Raw genomic sequence first — 17,956 nt, 5'->3', positions numbered from 1 at the left:
GCCTAGATAATACTCCCTGCTTGGATGGGCTGTGAATCCATCATACTTGTATGCGAAAGGTGCTGAACACATTTCTAGCCCTTTCTTGTATGCACTAGTGAATGCACAACCTCTCTGCCTCCTATATACATTGTTAGTGGGACTGTGTTCATTGCCACTACTATAATGAATTTAAGCACTGACAGGTAACAATCAGAAGCAAGAAAAACTTCTTGCATGTGATCCATTACTGTGCTGACTTGCAGTTCTCACCACACATCTCCTGACACTGACCCAGCCCAACCCTATTGCTTCGTCTGGTCACCTGAAGGTGACAGAATTATGCAGTCACTGCTAACGAACAGTCTGCCAACAGCGATGCACTGTGTCTGGTGCAGTAAAGGATAAGCAGAGACGCCCGCATATTCTCCATGTCCACCTGCTGTCTTTATTCTGGATTGTCGGATCCTAATCTGGGCCTGCTTAATGGTGAAGCACTGTAAGAACTTCTACATTTACCAGGCCTTCCTCTGTGATACAGAACTCCTGAGAAGCAGGGCTGCCAACAAAAAAAAAGAGGAAATGGGAAAAAACATTTTTGGTAGACCTCCTAAATTCTGGTGGAAATCTTAGGACACTAAGAGCACAGAGTCAAAGCAACATATCATGGGGTATCTGACTGGAATGGCATGTGTAACAGCGCTGAGCACACTAAATACTTCAACAGCTCCTTCCCATCACTTTGATGAGATACATTAGATGTGCAGCAGACCCTGTGCTTGCTTCAGTGTCTCCTTGATACGAGGCACTCAGAGAACAAACTTCCTATGTAAAGGAGAAATACGGATTGCTTCCAGTGCCTTGAGTGTCAGTTTACAGACGGGTTTGGCTTTTTCTGGAGAACGCAGGGTATGCTCCTTTCCTCATGGGATCTATCCCCTCTTAAAAAAAAGTCATAAAGTCTCCATTGTGGGGTGTTACTGCTCTGTAATTTATTCCTCTGCAGTCGTATTCCTCATGTAACCTACTTCTGAATCAAAGAGGATGTGATTCAGGTGTGGAGGTATGAACTGAGGAGTAAATGTCTTCCTGACTTCACATCTTACGAGATGGAGGTGTGATAGGTATCATCTTTGCTTTCTTCTTCTGTCTTTTAGGAAGACTTTAAGGCCTGCAAAGGAACCTATCATATGGAGATCGCTTGTAGGTATAAAGAGATTTAGATAGCAACATTGCCTGGAGAAAATTTTGATTTAACCCATCACATCACACCCGAACCAAAACTTAACAGGTTTTTATGGCTGTGGCAAAGGATGGAGTTGGGTTTTTTGTAGAAGATTCAGAAGTTTGTAAAGGAGGACAAGTTCAAGTGTTTGTTAATCTATTCTATGTTTGTTGTGCGCCTACTTGGTAGCCTAAAAAAAAAAATAATCAGTATTTGGACTCGCAGACTGCTGTGGCAATGCACGCTTCCTGCATGTTCTGACACGGAAAAGATAGCTCAGTTCCTTCTCATTCCTAATGGACCTGAGGCAGCTTTCGTACTCTGCCAGGTCTAACATTTTCTAGCATCACGTTCTCTTGGCTTTGTAGACAAAAACCTCCAATATCACCGTTTTCCTTGTAATTCCCAAAGCAGAAAGCAACACATTCTGTATTCCAAGAAAATTCCCTTACTAAAACCATTGCAAACCACATGGGATTTTTAAGGTTTTTAAGAACAAGAGCTACAACTTACAGGGGGTTAAATTAAGTATATGTACACCATGTATCTCTCCTCATATTCTGTAACAACTCTGTTTTTTTCAACCTCCTAACAGGGCAAAAATCTCCTTACATGGTTCAAGAAGCAATGGCTCATTAACAGACTTCTGCTGATACCAGTAGTTACTTCTGAGTACGGTTTTATAAAGTTTCAAGGTTTTAAAAAGTTTCATCTGACAATTTCTGAACAATGAGGTAAGATCCAATTAAGATTTCTCCTCTTAAGCAAATACAAGCTGTATAAATGGTAATGCATGAAAACTCCGTAGGGAAAACAGATACTAGGTAAAACAGTTCAATTGATTAGTTGGCCAACATGGCCACAGCTGTCATCTGAAAGAGCAAAAACCATATCCAATACCTCAGAATTTCTCTACCATAATGACATTCAGTATGGTGTAAAAATGTTTTATCCGCATCACTTTAAATTCTGCTGAAAGGACAAAAAGTAACAGGCCAGAAGTTACTATTTTACCAGATTAGATGCTTTTGCACTTGTATACTATTACAGTTACATTTCAAGTGCATTCTTTCAGATTAGTAGTTTAAGCTGTTCAAACCAAGCTGGAATCAGTTTCCTTATCTTCCCTGGTATTTTAACATGAATTACATCTGCTCAGGCTAAACAAACTGTGCTACGAAATAGGAATTTCTTTGTATTCTTCCCCCCGTACAGGCAGACCCTCAAAGCCCAGGACAGATGTTCACTTTTGCCAGCATCTCTGGCAGAAGTTTCTGATCCCAGGGTGCTGCTGGAGGACCAGCCCGAGATTGTTCCCCAATCTGATTTGCCTGGAACAGAGTAAGGGAGCTCCCACAAGTACTCTGTTGGCTCTGCCATGGGCAGAGATGAACACATGGTGAGGCAATAACTAACCAGTCTAGCTGATTTTTGAGAATGTCTGTTTACTGCCTATCTTAAATCTACATGTTTGTTTTTACCAGTATAAATCTTCCTTGGATAGGCACTACCTTTGAGTCCAGCCTGACATACAGTTAACAGAATTGACTCCAGTGCTGATTTCAGCATGAGTTTACAGCAGTCCAGAGATTTGCATTGGTGGGCAACAGCATGATCTAGGACAGGAAGCACAATGAAAATGGAAGACTTAAAACTTTGATGCCCAAGATTAAATTTAGTTACCATTCTACCTCCTGCCAATGGTAATAGGTCTGGGTATCAAACAGCTATATGCAGGTGTTGTTTTTTCCACTGAGGAAAGGTATTTTCCATGTTTTGCTATCCAGCATTATTACCAATCTTACTCCCTCAAAATATACTTCTTTAGGATCACTTCTATTTACCTAAAATACATCAAGAGTTACAGAATTTTTGTATTTGATAGACACCCTACAGTATTCAAAACTGTTTGCAAAATATAATTTCAAAGTTTCCAAGAGTTCCTGTTTTAACAGCAATTTACATAGTTGTGATTCTGCCTGAGCAGAAATTACCTATCAGCAAACTTTCCTCAGTAGGGAACTTCTCAGTAAACGTACTCATTATCCTAAAATCCTATCAGCAAATGAAGAAACTTCTTTAACTGGGATAATCCAAGCTGCACAGTTTGGGAACCCCGAGGGCTTAAAATATACTTAAATATACAAACATATACACAATATAGGGAAGAAAAAAAAAGTTTGATTTTTTTCACTTGCCAGACTCGCACAATTAGTTTCACAAATTCCCCACGTTACTGAAAATCTTCCATGTTTTAATAAAAAAGAAATAAAAATTTTAATCTGTTTAAGAGAACATTTATAATACATGAATTAAATCTTTAAAGGATATGCTTCTAAAGAGTTGGAAGACTTAGTTACAAAATTTAAGGAGGAAAATGTAAGAAGTTTTCTTTAGAGAATGTAATGTGACTATTGACTTTCATCTTACCTGAAAGTAGACTGCAACTGCAAAACCGATGAGTTTACCTCAGGTTTCTTTCTGCAGATAAATCCCTCAGTTCCCAAACTGGCCATTTATCCCCATCATATTTATGTTTATTGTGTTCACCGTTTGCCAAGTCCCAACCTGACACAGCGAAAGCCACCACAATCAGCTGAACCGTTCTCACTACCCTATTGTAGGGAGTAACTGTAGCACAGCTCAACAAACTTATTCCTTGAGATTATTTCCTCTTTTATGATTGTTTTCAAAGGGACAATGTCATATTCAGAATTTAAATCCTTTTGCTGAAAATTAAACTGTGAGCAGTTTGGGCCTGCATTCTCAACAGGCTTTTTACACGAGTGTTTGTGAAGTTACTCAAACGTTTAAACATCCATAGAAACTACTAAGAGTATGTAAGTGTTTCAGGATACAAGTGTGTGTTCTTTTTGCTCTGGGACTCAGACGGCAAATAATAAAGACAACTCAATCTGTTCCAACCTTTATCTTAAAAAACAAGCAAGCAACCAAACTCAGGAAAATTTACACGATCAGCTCTCCTTTCAGGTTACATTGACTATCCCAGCTTCCTTGCCAACACTTCAGCTGAACAAAACGTGTTACTCAAAATTCTTTAAAGCAAATGACATCCAAGCCAGAGACACCCAAGACATGCATTTCCTATCCTGATTCTGCATGTAGCTTGTTTTCCTTCTTCCTCTTTTTTTTTTAAGGCCAAAGCCAACCTTTAAGAATTACATTTCTGTATTCAAATGATTGCAATGACCTATCTTTACAGAATATTAGAACATAAAGAAACCGTTTCTGAAAGAACGGCAACTTACTATTGTCCTAATTTTTCCCAGATCTTTATGCTGATCTGTTAGAGAACCCACCTGAAGAGGGAACATAAGGCATGACTAATCATTGCTTGCATTTAACTGAGCTAATGTCAATTTTTAATATCGGAAATGAAGGCAAAAAGCAATGCAGTGAATCTGATAACTGGCTGCAGTGGAAATAATTTTGTTGCAAATTCTTACATTTTGATGGCTCCATGCAATATAAACAGACTCTATCCACTACAGCAGCCCCATCTTTGTTGGAAACAGAACTAGTCATATCATAAGCAAAATATTCATTTAAATATATTGCATTTAGATTTTTAATACATGGGATATCCACACTGAGAACCTTTAAAGATGGCTTAGAAGCACAACTGAGGGAACAAACTTTGTGTAAGTATCTTCCTCCCCCCTTACTTGGAGCAAAAGTTTTCAGTCATATAGGGGATAAAAACATTTCTTTCTTACCAACTTTTGTTTACGCATAAAAAAATTTAGGTTCATCCAGAATATATACTGTATGTTTCAATAACTTATTTTTTCAGTATGCAATAGCATCTTCAAAAAGACGACAAACAGCAATCATCTTGAAATGATCCTCTGAAAATAAATGTTACTTGTAGAAAAAGCAGGAATGACATACGGGCCTATTAAGCTTAGAATTTGTGCAATTTTTTTTTAAGTGACCTTTTGTATAATCAAAAAAGAATGCTACAAGATCATTGACTGAAAAATATTTTTGAAATATTAAAAAAATAAAATAGAAACAATGTATAATGTACAAATAAATGAAATCGTAAACAAGAGAGCTGCCTAGATGAAGGAAACTGGGTGTTCATAAAGATTCTATTCAATTTCCAAAAACCATTTTTGTCTAGCATACCTATATTCACAGCATGTTCTCAAATGCCAAGTCAGATTTAGTAACAAGAATATATAAAGAAACATAATTTGGACACACAAAACATGAAGATTAAGATAATTTTTTTTAACCAATGTTGTATCAATCACATTTGTAATTTTTCTTATAGCATGTGATCAAATAAACCAGAATGTATACATTGCTAATTTTTTAAGTAATGTTATGTACATTTTATTGCCAGTATATGCACAATGGTAAGCATAGAACTATAAATACACAATGTAATTAAACAGTAGAAAACAACAAGGATGTTACACGTAACAAAAGGAAAGAAAGAGGAGATACTATTTTCTTGATGTAGTTGCTAAAAAGGGTGAGCGATGAGTTATGACAGTCTTGGTTTTAAGTCTTTACACATATTTCTACAACTTTTCCTCCAAATAAATCTCTGCAATGGCATTGCTTCTTTAACAACCACATCTTAGCTCTTTCTATGCCATTCACTTCAAACTAAAGTGAAAACAACCTTTCATGTAACTACAACCATCTGACTTAATTTTTATTCAGTTTTGCTTTTCAGGGTTCCTAGCAAGTAAAGTGTGTAAGTAGTTTCTTATGATATCTGGCTGCGATGATGAAGAATAGAGCTTTGAATACACATTAAGTGACAATCTGGAAGAAGAAAAAACCAAATATTTTCTGTAGATAGTTCTTCTACCGGGTGCTATATGCAGCAGCTGAGTCAAAAATTAGTCACCCTGAAGAGGTAGAGAGAATTTTAGCCTAGCATAGATCATCATCCTTGGCACTGCTCTTTTCTCTCTTATCAGGATACACTTCCTACAACTAGACAACATCACAATCAAAAGGAAAAAAAGTCAGGAAAAAAAAAAGTTCCACTGTTCCTGGGAAGGGCACTGTTTCATCCCAGTTCTCAGCTAATTAGCTCACTGCTTATATCCAAGACAAAAAAAAAAAAAAAAAAAAAAGACAACATTTAGGGACACATTTACTTGATCTTTGTTCTCTTTCCATTATCAAGTTCATAAATACAAAGAACCATTATTCACAATAAAGTAACTCTTTTTCAAAAATGGAAAAACAAACCCTGGAAACATTTCCACACCTTAATCCAGATGGGTCTTGAGGATGCTATTCAAGAAAACCATGCAAATAATTTGGTGCAGCTTTCCCAACTCATCCAAAATATATATATTTTTTTTTTAAATTAAAAGGTGGCAAGATCCATAGCATTTGTGACTATTCCCCCTCCCTCCCCCTCATTTAAATTCAATGCAGAAAATCTTGGTGCTTTTAGGAAGGTAATGAATAAATAGTTTTCTGCACTGTTGTCATAAAATCCCATGTGAGTTACAATACAAGACTACTTGTTCCAGCAATTAGGTTGAGAGGAAACATTCTAGTGATAAAGATAAATACATACTGAGCATGCTTGGGCAGAGCACTCCATTCTGAAGCATCCTGCTTGAAGAACGAAAGGTGACAAGGATGGTTCACGTCCATCAAGTGACCATTAACTCTTCTGCTAAAAAGCAGACTGCCACACTATCACCAGGTCGGCAATGCTACCCTGAAAGGGCTGTCTTCCACACAAGGAGGTACTGGTTGTACCAGTCCTCTACTGCGCACACTAAATTCTTATTTATGCAACAAACATACAACCAATGAACAATATCACTTTTACAGAACTGGATCAATCCAGCTTTTTTTTTTATAGGCGTATTTCTCAATCTCCAGAATATTCCAAACAAGCTGTAAATAAGATGATGAACCACCAACACAGTGAACGAGTCTCACTCCAGTTCAGACTAGTTCTGCCTTGTTTCACATCACTTCTTGTTTCTAGCGAAGGACATGATACTCAAACAAAATAGCAATAAAAAAAGTAATGTTATCTGCAGCTGAATAAGAGCAACAGAATTTATATTTTAACTTCTGAAGCTTAAAGCATACCTTTTTAATTAGCATTAAAAAAAAATATTTTTTTTTATTTTTAATACAACAACACTGGCAAAAGTTAATGGGAACACACAGAGGATTGCGAACAGCATAACTGATGGATTAGATTATTTTTAAATTTTATTCTGCTTTGATCAACTGATGTTAATACTGTTTTTCCTTGGATTTGGAATAATTCTATTGCAACAGTCACATGCAGGCTGAGGACAGCCGTTGGTTAAAGAAAAAAAAAAACAACAAAAAAACAAACCAAAAGAAAGGGAAAAAACCCAAGAAGAAAGTTCCAAAAGTTGTGTGTAAGAATTTTCCTTTCACTGAGGAGGGTCTTGCCCTTGCTTTAGGAGGCCTGGTTAACTCTTGTCAGCTTCATTAGCTTTGTCCAGACATATCTGCTGTTGTATCTCCTGGTCCAGAGCCTGTTTGTGCACGTTTGATGTAAAGGTTCAGTAATTTCATCTGCAAATTTAAACCAGAAGTTCACTCTGTTTAGTATTTGCTACTGTACAGACTACAGGAATGGTACAACAAAGGAGATGTTAAATCATTTTCTTTTCCCCAAAAGCAAAATTATATTTTGCACAGTTTATTCAAAGGTAACATACTTGCCAACAAAAACAAACATAGCAAAATTTGTCATAAGGAAACTGCTCAAGCTTCTTTAAGGATGTAAAGAAGAAAATGATCCAAGGTAGCTAGATTAAGATAGGTGGAATATTTTCCTCAAATTACAATGCTGTTCTAAATAAGGTAGGTCTTTTTATTTTTTTCTTTTTCTTTTAAGTTAACGTTGAGGTTTTAAGCTTCTAGCTAAGAGTTGTGGATGCTGGTTCTTACTAAAACTTCCAATACTGTCTAGAATCACATTCAATGCAATCACTGCCAGAGAGTATTTTTAAGATACAACTGTCTTATTGGAAGTTATAAAAAATTAATTGTCCTGTTTTATTCCCAAGGATAAAGAGATTCACAATTAACATACATCTGTTTGCATACAAAAAACCTCTATGTAAGACATGTCAATAAAATCATAAATATCCTGAACCAAAAAAGACCACAGACTGATAACTATTATTATTTCAAATTAGAGGTACTGAAAGGACTGATTAAAGCCCAATAACAAGGAGGAAGAATAAATAAAACTGCTGTATGTAACATCTACATATTACATTTATTGCTTTCCAATCAGACCTTGCATGAAAAACAAGACAAGAAATACTGATAGTGAAAGCCACACTAGGGATACAATCAGTAACAAAATCCATTAAACAGCAGTAAGAAACATAATTTAGTATTTATCTTAATGCTAAAGTTCATACACTTGCATAATAAAGATCTATGGATTTTCAGTTTTGAACATATTGTGACAAAGTTATATTAATCCTTAGAGGGTTTCGGTAGCCCTGATATTCTCATTCAAGTATACACTTTTATGAAACTTTCTGGCAATTGCAACCAAAATGCAAACGCATACACGCAATTATGAACCAAGATTTCTTTGAGTGGTATCTCTTTTACTTACTTTACTGCCAGTGAGTTGACTGAGATGTGGTTTTAGTTCATCACCAATTACTGCATGAATGGCTACAAGGCAGAAAACACATGCCTTACGAACACTGCTCTCTGAATTATCATAACCCTAGAAAGCAATAAAATTAACATTAATACCTTATCAGTTAATGATTAAAAGCCTCAGAAAGCTATTTACTTATTTACTATAATAAATACATTGAAGTCTACAGTAAATGACTGCTAGTGTAGCCCAATGAAGCATTCCAACAAAAACCCAAACACGCAAATACAGAGCATGCGCTTAGAAAGCAGGCTGCTTATTAATCACACATTGATAATAATTCTCCAGACTGAAATTAAAACCCACACAATCCTGTTCATAAGTTCCACTGAAAATAGAGCTGCTGTCATGCAGTAGGGGAGTACATAAGAGAAATTGTTTTGAGACCATAGATGTTTACTCAAGCAGAAGACCACTCCATTTAGAGCTTGTTACTCTGAAAGAACTATTCTTGTAACAGCTGAAGATTCTTTTGCTGACTCCCATCTTGTTCCTTAATGATTTTTGTTTCTTTTGCCACTTTCCTAGTACTCCACATGACTGGCTGTCTCACACCCCCTTCTCAGTGGGCCCCTTCTCTGCCTCTACCTTCCTGCAGACGTATGATTAGATCACACCCATTAAAGACAGAAATCTGCAGAATACAGCTGTCAAACTCTGGAAAGTTCTTATCCATCACATGCAAATTAATGTATCTTGGCCCTTGATAAGGTGAGAAAGAACTTAATTTTAAAGACAAACTTCTGATATCCTTCTTGTTTTATTAAACTTCCCCCAATCAACTACTACTTTCCTCTTGCCTCCCCAAAACTCCAAGTAATAAAACCCTATAATTATACACAAATGCAACATGGACAATTTCAGACCAAATGATTACAACTTGGAAAAAGAAACAAACAACAAAAAACTATTTTATAACTAAAATGTATCGACCAAGCTTAACTATAACCAGTACTTTATATGCTACTGACATCTCCTTTGAGTCCTAATCACAGTCGTAATTTAGCTACCTGCCAATCAAACAGTTTGTTCCCATTATCTGAGTTATTTTGGGTCAAAGTAGCCATCAGCTGTCAGACAAATAAAATCCTTAAGAGCCAAGTGATATTATTTTTAAAAAGTCTTTGCAATTCTTACATATACAGCTGCTTTTTTTTTTTTTTTTCCCCCTTCTTTCTTCTCTCCTTACCTGTATTAGACCTGGCACAATCTCTGGTAAAAGCAGAGTAAGGGTTTCTTTAGATACTCTTTCTATGACTTTCGTCTGCATTTTGATTGCAGCCAGATTAATAGGGTAATCAGCAGTTTGGATAATTGGACAAAGAACTTTGATGCACTGATCTGGGCTAATGGAAGTGGCCAGCATGGAAGCAGCTTCTTCAGCAGATCTCACCACCTATCAAAAGAATAAGTAAAAGACATGGAACAGTGATTTACAAGAGACTGTTACTATGGTCTGCAATCTGGCAGTAATGGTCTTGAGCATAAAAATTTCCTACCAAGAGCTCTACAATATTGTAGAAGTACGTGAATGAAGAGCCCTTTGACAATCTGTTTACAAGATTCCAACTGTTGGACATACCTCACTAAAAACAAGACTCTTCCCAATATTCTGTGGCTAATCTGTGCCCTCAGCAATATGCATGTCAATTTTTCAAACCTGCTTGTTGAATCGGATTTGAAATGTCTCTATTCTGCAATATCCTCCAATTACATATTGAAATATCACCACCTTTGTAAATCTGTACTTGTGTTGTCATTTGTTATTGCTAGTTATGTCAGTGATCACTGACAAGACATGTTTTCACATTCATCTCAAAACCACGTTTAATGACATGCCTGGATTGCTACTTCTAGAAGTCAGTCTAGCTGTTTTTCCTCCCCTCTGCGTTTGAAAGAAACTATGACAAGAGAGTACTTTAAGTTTGAAGAATACGCAGAACAAGCAGAACAAGAGCAATTAGGTAGGAAGTCCATAGGTACAGAAGCTCAGGATACAACATGGGCACAACAGAGAAACCTCACGTCTGATCTTCGTATTAGCGCAGTTGTGGCATCTGCCATCTAACAAGACAAACCGCTGTACAAAATCAACTTTATAAAGTCCCACCTCTCAACCATGAACCTTAATGAAATCCAAAAGCTTGTTGTAGAGCTCCAGGACACCTATGTCTGGCTTAAGATGCTATACAAGGAAAAAAACCTCCCTTCATTTACTCCTTGAAGAGCTATAATGACACATCATTGGTTGCTATGCCCTCTTGGACAGCACCCAAGGCAACTGTTGTTAGGGCTGATATTAAGCATTCGATAGCTTATAAACCTGCAGTTCCTTTGTGGTCTTGCATACCCGTGTTAACTAATAACACCTAAATGCTTGACTATTAAACAAATTACTTCCTTGGTAAGATCTGACTACTTTCTCAAACATTTTTTGGTCAGTTATTTCATTTTGTAATAATTTGTCATAACCTCAAACAAATAGAATAACCGATTACTAACCTCCTTATGAGGATCCTTATGCGCTTCTAATGTCTTCATGATTGTAAGCTCTGCATAATTCTTAAACCTTGCTGGCTGGTTTCTTAGAATTTCTCTCAGAACTTTCAATGCCAAAGCTCTAATTGCATGCTAAAGAGTTAATATTAAAATAAGTTATGTATCTTTAAACAGACACAGGTGATAACATTTGTTCAGCAGCTGGAAAAGTCTTTGATAATGGAAAAATATCAGATTATGCTCTACACATATATACAGTATGAACCTAGTGTTAATAAATAAAGCTAGGAAAAAAATCTTCAGTTTCTCACTCTTCTCAATCTTTGTGCAGATAATTCAGGTGACATATCATTAGCATGTTGCTAATTGAGTTATCTATGGTATCCTGAAGTTAAGTTGCAAACAATTTTACTCTTCACAAGTGCTGATAAAACCTTTAGCATCACATCATGCAAATACATTTTTGAAAACTTTTTTACAATTTTTTTTAATAAAAACCAAACATTAGTGTCTTTTTGATCCTCAGTAATTTCAAAAACATGGCCCTTGTAGAGAACAATTACATAGAATTCAGTCTCATCACAATGAGTATTACTGTATTTTAGAAATGTATTTTTAAATGCTTTGTCACACTTGATGTTTTGATATTCTAGACTCCACCAGTGGCTATTAACTTATAAGCTTTGAATCCCAGTGAAAAATGTTTCATTTAATCTATCATGTGGGAATTGACAAATAAGAATACTTGAGAAGGTAAGTATTACTGATGTCCTTTTCACCGTTTTGTATTTCCACATTTTTTGTTTTTGAACACTAACTGGAATTCGTACCCTTACTACAACCCATACACATTTCAAAGATACTGAAAGTAAACCATGTGCTTTGTTAACATTCTTAACTGGATTAATCTGAATTTACCTCTTTATCTCCAAGTGTTTCAAGCAGCAAAAGTAATATTGTTTTGAAGTGCTCATCCCAAACACCGAAAGACTCTTCCTGAGTTAACTTCATGAGCTCATACAGGGCAGCCTTTCTTTCCTCAACTCTCTCATTATGGTTTGACAACTCTTTCAGTAACTCTGCAACCAGATCAGAATGGTCCATGGGAGGCTCTGCCAAAAAGGAATACACAAACACGGTTCTCAGATCATCGCAAATAAACATTAGTGCCTGCTGTACAACTGAAGGATATTTTCTAGGATGGCTAGCTGGCTTTCCAGCTTTTATGTTTTCCCCCAAAATTTGTCTGCAAAAATTGCAATTTGGCTACTACGTTTTCAGTGCAGCCAACACTGATGAACAAGCTTACAATCACCAAAACAACCCTACAATGATATTGCAAAAAAACCCCTGTAAGCTAGTTTACTGCAAGAGTTTTTATGCTTGCAATACACAAAGTGGTAAGTGCTCTGCATGCTTTTAAATCTGATCTATACACAAAGTGCCACATTTCCCATATGACCCTTCCATCCACGATGATCATTTTGTCTTTTCTCTGTTAGTATTACAGAATTGCTTGGGACTTTTGTAAGCCATGGTTCCGCAGCAATAGATAGGCTGTTAATATGAAGAGGGAAAAACAAAATACTCAAGAATGGTGCTCGGTACAAAACAGCTGAAATAGGAGCAAACCAAGGCCATTAGTCCCACAGAGATACCTGAGAGCAGTCATTATGAGACAGCTCTGGATTTTAGTTTTGATTAGAGATGATTCCATGATGACGGAAAAACACATTAGGAACATGACCCGTACCTGTAAACGCTGGACTGCAAACAGAGAGATCTGCAAACAGTTGAGAAACTTAAAAATGGTCTTAATGAAAATTAAGTATCAAGTTGTTACCTTTATTCCATCATTATGCCCCATTTAGCCTTTAAGAAAGAAAAGCACTTCCCCCCCCCCCCCCCGGAAAAAGGTTGAAAGTATTGGCATAAAGTGCAGATGTTCCTGCATTGCATCTTTCCTAAAATCATTCCATTTATTAACACATGAAATACATTCTCCCTAAAAAATTTTATTAGGTCATATACTGAGAAACCACAGCCCTCGAGCATCTTATGTTACTGTATTCAGTATTGTAACTTATAAATACTGTACAAAGCACCTGTACAAAGAATGATAGAATGGTTTGGGTTGGAAGGGACCTCAAAGATCATCTAGTTCCAACCCCCTTGCCATGGGCAGGGACACCCTCCACTAGACCAGGTTGCCCAAAGCCCCACCAAGAAACAAGGAAAAGCTGAATACCACCTATCAAGTATTTTAAAATCACACATCAGTTACCTTAAAAATCAGACTGGTTTTGTACCCAACATGCCTATTAGCATTCTGTTTTGCATGAATAATCAGGAGCACAAGCACCAGAAAGCAGAAACTTTTTTTCTGCAAGCGCTTCTACTGCCTCTGTATTAATGCATGCTTTGCAGACTCTCTAAATGGATCATTAATGTTTGCCTAAAGGACAGACTGAAATTGCATTAGGCAAGTTATTAATTAGTACAGATGAGCAGAATGGACAATCACTTTTACAGAAGCAAGATCATTACTTTTATTACCAGAACTATTACACTTGTTCTAGCAAACTGTGAGGATTATAGCTACAGTAAATCCTATTTTGGGAAATGCATATTGACACATAATTAGCAAAACCACCCCTATCTGTTTGAATAAAGTTATTTTCACTGTGGAAGTATCAGAATAAAAGAAGTGGCAACTTGAACGTATGGAGGGAAGGGGTAAAGAAAAGGTAGCCGTGTCCATGCAGGAACAAGGGGAGGAAAGAAGCTCCCTTACTGGAGGAAATAGCTGGAATTACTCCAAAATATGAAGACAACCAAGAGGGATGTGACTTCACAGCCTGTATTTTCCATTCCTCTGTATGACTTAGCACCCTGTGTTTCATTTCCAAACATTTTCCAGATAAGAATGGAGAAGCGTAAAAGAGGTCATATTCAAAGCCTACTCTCAAAATTTCTTTTTCAGAAAGAAAACAAAACACAAATGAGGAGGAGCAGACATAACTCCTTCATTTGAATGACTTACAATATGCATTGAGATATAAATATCTGATGAGGAACAGCTCTCCTCAAACCAATCAAATAATATCCTTTTGACAGGATAAACAGTATAGGGCTTAAAATGTAGGTATGTCCTGAATTTAGTAAAGATTTTCCTACTGTCACCCATACCATCTTAACACATAAGCTACACAAACATGATGGCCAAAAAAGCCAATGAAGCGGGTGCAAAACTTGATGAATCATTTGCAGGTGACTGGACTATAAATGGCTTTCTATTAATTGAGGAGGAGAAGAGCGATGTGCCTGCTCAGGTCTTTGCAGAGCCTGGTTCTGTTTGATGCTTTTGTTAATGCTATCGAAGGAATATGGAGACCACTTATAGAATCTGTAGATGACATCAGTTTAAGAGCAGCTGCAAACATTCTGGAGAATAGGATAAAAATTGAAAATTGTAATGATAAATCAGAAGAATGTTCTGAAAGAAAAAAAAGATGGTAAGTGTAAGGCAAGATATGGAAGCAGAAATCTTAAGCCCTTATACAAAGTGTCAGGTAAAAAGGAAGATGTTTGCAAAACACAGTCCATGGAAGTAAACTGAAATAAATAAGCTTCTTTGAAAAGGAACACTTTTTCAACCAGAGACTGTGGACTGCTTCTACAAAGTCTGGAAGTGACTTAGAAAGCCAGGTTTCCCTATGCTTTGGATAAAGACCACCTCCCTTAGGAGAGAAAAGAAGCGCTATCGGTTGGAAGATTTAGGCTGCTACTCTGAAACGTTTTCACTATAAGAGAAGCAGAGAAGTCAAATGGCCTTGTGGGGTACACTGTGGCATCTCCTCCACTGGACATTGTCAGCTGTTAAGACAAACCATCTGCAGAATATACGTTCATGCCTCAGTGCTGTTGACGGGACTATATGAGTAGCCAAGGTTTTCCCATCTAGCCCTGTATTTCCACATCTTTCTCTCAGTAACTCATGAGAGAACAGCTGGGAGTCCAGTAAAAACAGGACTTTGTGTCATTAACAGGCAGCTATTCTATGGAGTTTCTGAAAATTAATGTCCAACGAGCGCTTCAGGTTTACGGGGAAAAGCATGCAACTCCTAACTGAGGAATTGCAGGCACAAAGTATTTTGCCAAGTGCATCTTTTTTTTCACGTAGACTTTTTGAAATTACCTTAGATGAAATTCCAAAAGTAACACACAAATGACAGAACACACATTGTATAACTAAAAACTAAGGGCAAACACAGGAATGAATGCAAGTACTTTGTTAAGATCCGTTAAAGAGTAGACCTAAATAATGCACTGCACTCCTCTTCCAGCCAGAACAAACTAATGCTGGATGGGGATGCTTCACTCCATCCAGTCAATGAGTTTTTACAAAACCAGAAAATGCTGATGCAGCACAGATTGCATTAGGTGTAACGCAATATCCAGAAATATGTTGTCAGAAGGTATAAAGAGGCTTATCCCATGGAACAACAGGCTCCCTGTAATACAGAATCTTGATCATAAACTGGCTCTGTACCTGGACAAAGGTATTTAACTATTGATATTTACATGACATGATTTGTAAAAAATTTGCTTTCCCCTCTATCTTTTTCAGAAGATAATTGGCCATATGCCAAACAGAAGAGAAAACAAGAAGAAATGCACCTTACTTGGATTTGGGTTTAATTTAATGTAAACTTAAAGCCAACTTACAGAATAGCTGAGTAAAATACCATGTCAGAAAATAGCTTTGGTTTTCAACAGTTTCTGTAACAGATCTTTGCTGGATGACAGAAGCAAAACAGTCAGGAGGGGGAAAATTCATTTGTTCCTCACTATTAAGAAATTTGTTTACTTAAACCCTGATTTTAATCTATAACTGAATATGAAATATCAACAATAGTGATTATCAGATTATGAAAACCACCTACTACTTTTCAAAAAGAATGACAGTAGTGATACTTGGGAACCTTCCCAACATTTAGATATAAAAAATTACCCAAAGATATATTGAGAAATATTAAAAAAAGCTCTAGAAGCCTACAAAACAACAGCCCACATTCCTAGAGTTATATGGGCTAAATGAACCACCTTCCTGGTAAAAGCTAGTTTTGGTTAAGGGTTTTTTGTTTGTTTGTTTTTGTTGATTTTTTTTTTTTTTAATGTTTAGTCAATAGAAAATGCCAATGTCATGTTTCAAATACAAATATATTACTAGCAAAATACTTAATCTTTCACTTAATTACCAAACTGGTTTGATCCAGTTTTACATCCTTGCTGTAAATCTTTTTCTCCCTTTAAATTTTAATCATAAAGCAATCTGGTAAATAAATTTATATTGACAATACTGCTCAGGACATGCTACCAGATGCATACAACATAGTTCCATATTTGTCTCATTTTTACCCTTAATCTCTACAAATACCAAGTAATCCAACAACATCACTAAAGAGGATTACTAACAAAGAAACTAATTTGAAATACAGCATTTGTAAAAACCTCTCAAAGAAGCGGCGCTGGTGATACATATATTGCTAATAATAAATTCAGAAACTGAACCATAAGATGGAAAATCTCACCATTTTTCTTCTAGCATAGAATGCAATCTGAAGCTTACCATCAGGAAATTGCTCTGCGTCATCATCAAACATGGCTTCTTTCAAAGCAGATTTATTAAACGAACTGATACCATCAGAATAATTGTATGGGTTATAATCACGTGAACGTGGCGAAGAGTGGGGAGGCATTGTGTTGAGTAATGATGTTTTGTTATCAAGAGCTGTTCGGCCTGTATCGCTCACACCGCTTCCTGCTCGTAGGTCTACTATTCCAGAAGCACTGCAAATCTGCAGGAAAAGAAATATCATACGAGCATATGAAATACACACTTACACTTTTCAATTAATTACATTACTAATTCATCTATGTAGCAAAAAGTTACAAATTTCAGAAAGTTTACACATTTCAAAAATTTCAAACTAGCCTTCAAATAACAAGTCTTAGAAACAGTTCCCTAAACTTTGCCTTCCTTCACCAAAAAAAAAAAAAAAAGGAAAGTTAACATAGCGCAAAAAACTTCATGAACTAGAAATAGCTGTCAGGATTTTATCTCAGAAGTTTGACACTAAGTAGTTAAAACCATGTTTAGGTATAAACATATTTGGCAAGCTCAACAAATCTGAAGAGCCAGAGTTCCACAGAAACAGAAGTTTAAAACATCGCATGTAGCACTAAAAAACCCACAGGTTTTGTATGGAATAGAATAAAAACTTTGGAAAAACATGTTTTTAACAGGTTTTTAAGATGCAGACCTCTCCAAAACTGAACTCCAGCTGTTTTGCAAGATAACCTATTTTTAAATTGCTAACATTTTCAGTAAACAAAGCTAGTACTACTTAGAATTAGCATTTAAAATTCAAAAAATGTAGTTCAAAACTAGGAACATATTTTTCTAAAGCTCTGAAGTAATTTAGGAGAAATTTTTCAGAAGTTGTAACATATAAACCTACTGAAAAAGATGCGTTATCATCTGTAATAACTCAGTCATGGGCTTGGTT

The 17,956-nt window shown here is 36.3% G+C and overlaps 1 protein-coding gene across 47 annotated transcripts in view; it reads right to left on the bottom strand.

The window, feature by feature from the left end:
• Window positions 1-5,541: 5,541 nt before the first annotated feature.
• The window catches only part of CLASP2 (cytoplasmic linker associated protein 2), a 146,879-nt gene continuing 134,464 nt past the window's right edge, over window positions 5,542-17,956 (bottom strand). For all 47 annotated transcript variants that reach the window (XM_075745510.1, XM_075745506.1, XM_075745508.1 and 44 more), the window contains 6 exons: window positions 17,017-17,245; window positions 12,303-12,496; window positions 11,388-11,516; window positions 10,075-10,281; window positions 8,835-8,951; window positions 5,542-7,771 (listed from right to left, as the gene is read on the bottom strand). In XM_075745510.1, coding sequence (XP_075601625.1) covers window positions 7,685-7,771; window positions 8,835-8,951; window positions 10,075-10,281; window positions 11,388-11,516; window positions 12,303-12,496; window positions 17,017-17,245 — 963 coding nt within the window. In that variant the 3' untranslated portion in view covers window positions 5,542-7,684. The remainder of the gene's footprint in view (window positions 7,772-8,834; window positions 8,952-10,074; window positions 10,282-11,387; window positions 11,517-12,302; window positions 12,497-17,016; window positions 17,246-17,956) is intronic.

The sequence above is a fragment of the Balearica regulorum genome, chromosome 2 (genome assembly GCF_011004875.1).
Source record: "Balearica regulorum gibbericeps isolate bBalReg1 chromosome 2, bBalReg1.pri, whole genome shotgun sequence".
Lineage (NCBI taxonomy): Eukaryota > Metazoa > Chordata > Aves > Gruiformes > Gruidae > Balearica > Balearica regulorum.
The sequence above is the reverse complement of the archived record's forward strand: the minus strand, read 5'-3'. Positions and strand labels throughout refer to the sequence as shown.